The sequence below is a fragment of the Amaranthus tricolor genome, chromosome 17 (genome assembly GCF_026212465.1).
Source record: "Amaranthus tricolor cultivar Red isolate AtriRed21 chromosome 17, ASM2621246v1, whole genome shotgun sequence".
Classification (NCBI taxonomy): Eukaryota; Viridiplantae; Streptophyta; class Magnoliopsida; order Caryophyllales; family Amaranthaceae; genus Amaranthus; species Amaranthus tricolor.
In genome coordinates this window covers 17,490,139-17,499,459 of record NC_080063.1, presented here as the reverse complement: position 1 = coordinate 17,499,459, position 9,321 = coordinate 17,490,139, and the positions used below count along the sequence as shown (strand labels likewise).

The 9,321-nt window shown below is 27.8% G+C and overlaps 1 protein-coding gene across 1 annotated transcript; it reads left to right on the top strand.

Annotated features, from left to right (window-relative positions):
• Window positions 1-2,087: 2,087 nt before the first annotated feature.
• On the top strand, window positions 2,088-8,645 carry LOC130804193 (jasmonate-induced oxygenase 2-like). Its single transcript, XM_057668551.1, has 3 exons — window positions 2,088-2,804; window positions 4,421-4,751; window positions 8,247-8,645. The coding sequence occupies exons 1-3, from the start codon at window positions 2,308-2,310 to the stop codon at window positions 8,496-8,498; spliced, it is 1,080 nt and encodes a 359-aa protein (XP_057524534.1). The 5' UTR covers window positions 2,088-2,307; the 3' UTR covers window positions 8,499-8,645.
• The last annotated feature ends 676 nt before the right edge of the window (window positions 8,646-9,321 follow it).

Here is a 9,321-nt window from a genome sequence, read left to right as displayed (position 1 = left end):
TAGATACGGCCATATAGTCTCTCAGGCAAAAAAACATTTGAAAAAAAAAATAAAAAAAAACCAAGACAAAAAAATACGATAAAACAGGGCAAGAAAAAAATCTAGATCTTTATAGATTTTGTAAAGAAGAAGACTAGAGTATCTCTTTGGCTATTTCACAACATAAGATATAAATCTCAATGGGAATGAAGACTAATCTCAATGGATATTAACATGACATGAATTTTTTTTTGGAAAGATCACTATTTCCAAAAAGATTAACTTGACATCAAAATAACAAAAAATGATTATTTGTATGGATATTACATCACAACATAAGAAAATAAAAAATCTCTATGGATAAGAAGACATATCCCTATGGATATTATCATACATCAAAATAAATGATGGAAAGGAAACATATCTCCATGGATATTCATATAACTAGATGATAAAAACAATTCTTACATCGAATGAAATTGCTTTTCCTTGAAATACAATAATGTTAGTTGACAACATATTTTGGTCAATTAAACTTGATTTCACAAACATTCCTTACTTATGATTTTCTATGATTATTATAGCATTGGTTTGTGAAGATATAAGTACTAATAGAAAATTGAAAGATAGATAAAAACATTTGAAAAACAACTCTAATTCTTAGTTAAATTATATTGGGTCCTGTATCAGTTGTAGCATATTCTATTTTTTTCATAGGATAAACTAATAATTATAGTTCTCTAATTTTGAAATACAATAAATTATAACAATATAATACATAAAAATGTGAATATTTTATTCAAGACAAGGAAGACTGGATTTTAAAATTGGAGGCCAAATATAATTGATGCATTGACAAAATTATAATTTAAAAACAAGTAAAAGTTCTAAATTTTTGTTTTTGAATGGAATAATTTTATAATTTAAAATAAAAGTATATTAAATTATTAGTTCAAAAATAATTACTCTATAACAAAATACTTCTACTAAAATAGGAGTAGCTTGTATTTTTATTGTCATTGGTATTATTTAGAATGACAACCAAATGGACTACTAGTTCACAAAAAAATAATATTTACGGTATTAAATTTTAGGAGTGTGAGTTAGAAAGTGTGACTAAATAAGGTTATTTAATATAACTGTGTGGAACAAATTTATATTACTTTTACAATAAAAACTGAGTAATAAAATAATAAAAATAGTAAAAATATTAAAGTACAAACAAAAGTACTCCTACTAAACTTAATTAAAAAGAAAAAAACACTCGTGTAATCAAAGATTATTAAAAAATGAAAGAGAACACAGCCAAAATGATAAATGTAATCAATACTATAATGTAATCACTCATAATCATAAAATAATTTTTTTTTTGTTCTAATTCTAATTTTATCTAAAAAAAAAATACTACCTCCTATTCAGCTGAATTGTCCCATTTTTTTTTGGCACTATTCACTTATCACTCTTAATTTGTATTTTACTCTTAATCTATAAGTTAAAACATAGTCATATGGGATCTTGTTTGATTCGTCTCAATACAAGGATTATTAATATCAAATTTTTATAATTTTTAGTTAAGCATAATTTGAGATATTAAGAGTTAAAATGTTGCCTCGGCAAGTGTAAAAAGTCAAATGGGACAGTTCAGCTGAATAGAAGGAAGTACATGTTAAAGACAAGAGAAGTGATAGATTAGCCAATGCATGTGTGTTAGCTTGAGTGTTTTATCCCCAATGTCGGCCTGTCAAGCTCAAAGTAAGACATCCCACAAAGTAAATCATACTAGTATTCCTAGCTAACCCCAAAGTCCTTTTCTTTTACTTACATGTCCCACTCATGTTGTGCAAGAAAAAATACGTAAAATTTAGTAAAATGAAAAATTAAATTTAAAAATAGATAACAAATAAATAAATAGTAGCAATGAGTAATTCAAATAAAAATAAATTATAAGTTTGTGAATAACATTAAAAAAAATTTCGTTGCCAAAAAGAAAAAAATAATTAATTAATTAGATAAATTAAAAAAAAAATTGATACAAATTAAAAAGTATAAATTGTCTATCATGCATACAACACCCACTAACTACTAACTAGCACGTTTTATATTAGCTTTCACGCAATTTATCCCACGTTTCTCTTTCTATTCCTTTCTCTCTCTTCTTTCTATAATCTCATCATTTCTTCCCCTCCCTTTGACTCTTATCTTCACCCCTATAAAAGCCATACTCATTCCCATCTTCACTCCCACCATCAAACTCATACATAACCAATCAAATATAAAGAGTTTTTTTTATTTGATTATAAGCAAAAAATTAAAATAAGATTATTAATTATGAGTTGTGTTACGGATTGGCCAGAGCCTATAGTTCGTGTCCAAGACCTATCTAATAGTGGATTGGACAAGATTCCTGACCGCTATGTCAAACCTTTGACAGAGCGGCCAATTGTGGAACCTATGGTTGAGGATGGAGTAGATATCCCTTTAATAGACTTGTCAGGTCTCTTTTCTGATAACCCTGATAAAATCAGGGTGACTCGAGAGAAAATAGGTGAGGCCTGTCGTATTTGGGGATTTTTCCAAGCGGTTAATCATGGGGTTCCACCAGAACTTATGGATCGAGCACGTCAAGTGTGGCGTGACTTTTTTCATCAACCTATGGAGGTGAAAACAAAGTATGCTAACTCGCCCAAGACGTATGAAGGGTATGGGAGTAGACTTGGTGTAGAGAAAGGTGCGGTTCTTGATTGGAGTGATTATTATTTCCTTCATTATTTACCTTCCAATTTGAAGGATCACAACAAATGGCCAGCAGAGCCTTCATATCATAGGTGCGTTATATTTAATTATTTGATAATATTGTGAATTTAATTTATTTAAAATGTTGTAGTAAATAGAATGGCACAAGTACTATATATGAAACGTGGTACTAGCTTTTATCCATAGTTTTTAGTCAAAACCAACACAAAAGTCCATAAAGAGTAATACCTATAATTCAAGTTTAGGGTACGACAAAATTAACTTATAGAGTAAAAGCCAAATTTTTTCTTAGAAAAGGCCAGGAGAGAGAATTTTAGTGATCTTTTACATTTGTTTACATCTATAAATTTTCTATAAAAATTTAAAATATTTTTTAAAATTTAACTTTTTTTTTTAATCATAAAAGTAAATAATTAAAACTTGATAACTATTCATCAGTCTTATTTATATTTCATCATTTAAAAGAAAAAACTTTTTCCATCCATCATATAAGAGTATCTTCTTCCATTTAAGTCATATGATTGAAGTATATGATTCCTTTTTCTTTTGTTATTTACTAGACCTAACTTGTTCCCCTTTTCATGACACAATTGCTAACTTGATTTTTGATATAAATATATCAATCAAATTAGAGTTTTCTTAAAAATAGAAATAAAAAAAGTTATTATCCATTAAAGAAAATAAAGGGAACTTTGTTTGGTTAAAAGTGTTGAATTATTTATGATATTTTAGAGATCCAAAACACATGATACATATAAGTATTGTTTTAAAAACACAAATATTGTATATACCAATTATAAATACACCCATACTACAACATGATATTTTTATTATAATATTACTATTGTATATCATTTCAATTTTTAATATTGGACTAAATCTTGAACAATCTCAAAATGATATCATGATTTAAGTGGAAAATGTATTCTATACATATATAAAATTATTCTACAAGTTTTATTATATAAATTTATTTAGATAGAAAAATACATATATGCTCTCACAAATAAAAAAAAATAATGATAGTAATCAACATATGAATTCTCATGATTACTCTAAATTATGATTAGTATGACAATGTCCAAAGAGTTAACGTGCTAACATTTTTTTTGAAGATTTGGAATAATGATTACAATAAGTATTCATCGCTTTGAGAATCACATTTTATTTAGGAGTAACTGTTCTTTATATAAGATTATGTGCTTATTTTTCAGTTTTTTTTCGACCTCTTATAATAAAAAATTATATTGATCTTCATAAATTCACAATTGAAAGATCTTTTTATATAATGAAAATATGTGGAGATAATTTAATCCATTGACATCATCCACGTTGCTGAATTTTCTATAACACAATTGAGGGCCACTCTTTGTGCTCTATGAAGTGGAATCCAACATTAGAGAAATGATGAATGATATTACGTGGTAAGCACTTACTTATGATATTTAAACTACACCTTAGCCATAATACGTATAATAATAGTCACGTTTTATGGGTTTAGTAGTACGAGGTTAGGTTTTTGACATATTGTACATGTACTAGAATGTTTAGTAGTATATAAACTATGTGTTTTTATTAGAAATTCGATATTATCTTATCTGAAATATGTTATGGATTTTGATTTTTGTTGCCCTATTAGTCTATGTTGTATAAATAAAAATTATGTGTCTCAATTTGTTAAATGCAGGGAGACGGTAGAGAATTATTCTAGTGAAGTGGTAAAATTAGGAAGAAGATTAATGAAGATATTCTCGGCTAATCTTGGATTAGACGAGGATTATCTTCAAAATGCTTTTGGAGGAGAGGAAAATGGAGCTTGTTTAAGGGTTAATTTTTACCCAAAATGCCCACAACCTGATTTGACTCTTGGGTTGTCCTCTCATTCGGATCCGGGAGGGTTAACCATTTTGCTACCGGATCATGATGTACCGGGTCTTCAAGTCCGTAGGGATAACAAATGGATTACCGTCAAACCCGCTCAACATGCTTTCATTATCAACGTTGGTGATCAAATTCAGGTACATACCTTATAATAGTTTTCATTTAGGTTTGAATCTGCCCCAAATTAGTTGTTACATATTTTTTTTGAGTTGTTCCAAATCAATTGTTATATTTTTTATTACAAAAATTATATACTAAGCAACCTTAATGAATTATTTTAAACCTAATTTTTTTATTACAATATCTATATGCTTCTAATTTTAATAAGAAAGTAGTGTCATAATGTAAAAGAAAATTCTTGTAGTTTGTCATTGCAAGAGTCCAAACATAAACATATCCAAACCTAATTTTAAAAAGGCGATAAAATATCATTTAAAACAGTTGAATAGAAACAAAAGAGAAAACAAAACTATTTTAACTCATATGTATACAGATAAATATACGCCCATTTTATAATAATATTTTAAATTTATATCTGGTCTACTCTACTTTTTAGAGTACTTATTAGGGATGTCTTATTTTTGCTTTTATTGAAATCAATGGCTTTGTGTTTACTTATTTGAAATATCTCTTTTTGGCTTTTCTTGTATTCCACATAAATGTTTGCATTTCCGATTTTTTTTTCATTTAATTTCAATCAACTATTGTCCACTTCATGCATATATATTTTACCGCATAGTTAGACAAATAGTCGTTAATGTCATTTAGATTAATTCATCATAATATGGACTAATTATTGGAATTAAATGAATAATTATTATGATCACTTAAATATATAAAGTAACCTTAAAAAATATAAGGATAAGTTTTTCCTTTCACGATAAGGATAATTTTTTGTAGTTGATGAAAATTAAATTTTTATTACAAAAATGAAAAGGAAAGCTTATAACCTATAAGTTAACCTACGATTTATAAAAAAAACATGAGGATATATTTAAACACAAGAGTTATTAATGTGAAAATGAAAAACTAAAAACTTTAATCGATTGTTCAACTAGTCATAGTCACAATCATCATTACAATATTCTTGCACAAAGTTAGAATTCGAAGAAGTTTGGAATACCAATTAATTAAGCTATATTAGGTGTTGAAGAGTCAATTAAGGTTGGCTTACCAATTAACACCAAAGTAAACGTGAGGATATGTTTGAAACACAAGAATTATTAATGTGAAAATGTAAATGCCTTGGACGAAGATATTCAGGTTGGCTTACCAATTAACACCAAAGTAAACGTGAGGATATGTTTGGAACACAAGAATTATTAATGTGAAAATGTAAATGCCTTAGACGAAGATATTCTTAGTTTCTCTTTTGTATGATATCTTTGTCTTTGGTCATGTCAAAAAACCAACTCAAACAAAAGTTTAAGTTGATAGTTGATGATATATTGTATATTCTAACAGGCCATAAGAAAACTTGATTTAATTTGTCCCTTTTTGATTTTGTATTAATGTAGAATCTATGTAAACACAACAAATTTTCTCATTAAAAAATATAAATGTTAAACTTAATGGACATGAAATACATTTTAAAATATAGAGGTTTGAAATGTCTTTGCCATCATTGCCCGTTAATAAGAATTTTTTTCCATAAGAATTGTTTTCCCAACAAAGTGATAAGCTTTTATGTTGAAAACTTAAAATCATCAGAATAATACAAAATCTAATCACATTATTAATGAAATTTTTTTCTAAAAAATTATTTTAAAAATAAATAATACTAACTTTTCATCAGTAAAAAAGTAACTTTCTATCTACCACCCACATAGAGAAAATGTTTAAATAAATATGATTATTTCACTTAGTGACAATAGAAATAATAATATTTTAGATAGTAATATGTAACATGTTTAACATTTGATTCAAAAGGGAGTGCCAAGTAGGTGTAGTGTCAATTCTAATTAGTTGGCACCAAGTCATCAAAAATTTCATTCCATGTAAATATGTGATCCATTTAATGACAACAAATGGATAAATGTGATAATATTTTTGTGGTTATACCATTTAACTTTAAGTCATATTAGTTATATTGTGCAAATTCAAAAGATAGAGATATTAATTAATACTTAATATGATATATTTGTATGACTTTTGAACCTCAACTTGAAATGTGCATAAACAAGTTGCCACTCACTTGTTCAACTTCCAAATTCCAAGTTTCTAACCATAAAAACGCACTTTACTGTTCTACTTGTGCCTGTCTCTTTTCAGCTGCATTAGTTGACAGCCTAATATCTACCCAAATCAATTGAATGATAGGTTGATGCACATTCACTTCCCAATTCATGATCATGACACATAAGACACATGTGTCATGACTCATGACTCACGAATTTACAACATAATATTTTCAGAAGATTTACGTTATTTTTATTTTTTATTTTTTTATTTTTATTCTGCCTTGAAATAACCAAACATTTTAATTATATATCTGATTGAACCTTTGTCTGTCTATTACACCAATATTCTAATGTGACTGATTTTTTGAGCTATCAGATTTACACATGCTTACTCTTGTGATAATCAAATAGTTGTTTTTTTTTGTCAATTTTATAGCAATTTTCAAGTTGATATGTAAAGACATGAATGTTTAACATGTTGCTTATGTTTGAAATCTTATACCCTTTAATAACTAAAATTAAATACTCATAAAGATGCTTCTTAAATTGGACCGCAATTAAAAGAACATGTACTACATATAATCCTTATATATCATAACAACAACATCGTTAAATCTCATAAAAATAGTTTAGATCTTCATTTTTTTTTTAAAAAAAATCTTGATGACAAAGAAATTAGGAGGATGACGGTAGTGTTTTCTCAAGCCTTATGTAATGAAGGTTCCAATAACACCATATTGTGCCCACAATGTTATATGAGTTGGTCCTTAAATCAAAAGAATCTACAAGAAATATATTGTTAGGACCAATTCATGTAGAGTCACAATCTGATCCTTAGCTTATAATGGAATATAGCTCTTGGTCCTTGATTTCAAATCCCACAAAATGATACAATTGATTTAATACAAATTGTTATGAGAGACTGGTCTCTCTAAGATACGCATTAAATATATGAGCTAAATAGCCCAATCAAGACAAATTAAAGAGAAAAATAAGAATATGAGCTTCTTGTTTTGAGCTCGTTTCTTTGAGAAACTGTCTCTCACAAGAATTGTTGTTGATCTAATAATGTTCTTAAATTACTTGTTTTGGTAAAAAAATTTTAGGTGACATAGAATACTCTACTTTCTTCTACATTTTAATAATTTTTAGCTCGGGTAGGTGAAATACAAACCACACTGATTCCCTCTCTAAAGAGAGGACATGAGGATTATAATCAAAGAAACATCCAAGCAGAGGTGTTTATTTGGGTCATCGGATTAATATCGGGTCAGAATTCCGGTCTTAACTAAATCAAGTCCTGTGTCCTCATTAATTGTTATATTATTTTAAATTCATTTTAAAGTCGAGTTCGGTTACAAAGTTGGGTAATTATCATATTGTAGAGTCTATTAGAGAACGGGCAAAGAGTTGATGTAATGACTAACAATATACTTGGTTTTATTGATTTAGGTACTAAGCAATGCTATCTATAAAAGTGTGGAGCATAGGGTGATTGTAAACCCTAATTTGGAAAGAGTATCATTGGCTTTCTTCTACAACCCAAGAGGTGAATTACTAATTGAACCGGCTAAGGAGCTTGTAACCCCTGAAAATCCTGCCATGTATCCACCTATGACTTTTAATAAATATAGGCTTTACATAAGGTTAAAGGGTCCTAGAGGAAAGTCTCAAGTGGAGTCTTTGAAATCTCCTAAACAATAGTCTTGTAAGTTTTAATTCATTTTTACATAAGAGTAATGTAAGCATGAGTTCATTGTGCATGTATACCCCTAATTGTTTGCCCTTATTTAATCAAATGTAATTCTTGCAATATTAGTTGATTATTAGTCTTAATTAAACTATTATTTCCATCTCTTTGTATCAACCCTTGAGATAACCTCATCAACATACAAGGATAAACAAATTTCAATCATCTTTAATTAGGCTTTTCTTACTTAGACTGATCTTCAATTGGCTTAATTTTTAGATCAATTTTCACCGATTTACTACTCTTATTAATAATGGCATTGTCACTTTGGCAATTGGACTTTTCAAAATCATAAATGTATACAACATCAACAAAGTAGTGATAAAGAAACACTTGGATTTATTCAAGAACAAGATATTCCCTCTTTAAAGGCCACTTTTTTTCTATGTCCGGATCAAGTGAATATTTATTCTAATGATATAAGTTAAATATACGAATGAGAATTAAAAAAAATTGTGTTATGACCAAAAAAAATATTAAGCAAATTTAATATACAAAACTAAAAAAAAAGGTAAAATAAATTTGACGGGACAAAAAAAGTGCGGCTTTGGCAAAAAAACAAAAGGTCGAGTTTCAAGATATGATTGAGGTATAGAGTACCCTTAGGTTGTGTAGAAAGACAAATAATCCATGTCATATTGTCATCCACTAGCAAGTTTCAACTTTTTAAGTATCATCGACCAAAATCAAAAAAGCTAGTTTGTTGAGAGTACGTCTGTTTAAGAGATGTTTTTCAGGTATAATTTATTAAAGATTAATACTTATTTATTGTATTTT

Coding starts and splice junctions, on each gene's coding strand:
- LOC130804193 (XM_057668551.1), top strand. CDS start 2,308: ATGAGTTGTGTTACGGATTGGCCAGAGCCTATAGTTCGTGTCCAAGAC. Junction 2,805..4,420: donor GCAGAGCCTTCATATCATAG/GTGCGTTATATT, acceptor TGTTAAATGCAG/GGAGACGGTAGAGAATTATT. Junction 4,752..8,246: donor ACGTTGGTGATCAAATTCAG/GTACATACCTTA, acceptor TTATTGATTTAG/GTACTAAGCAATGCTATCTA.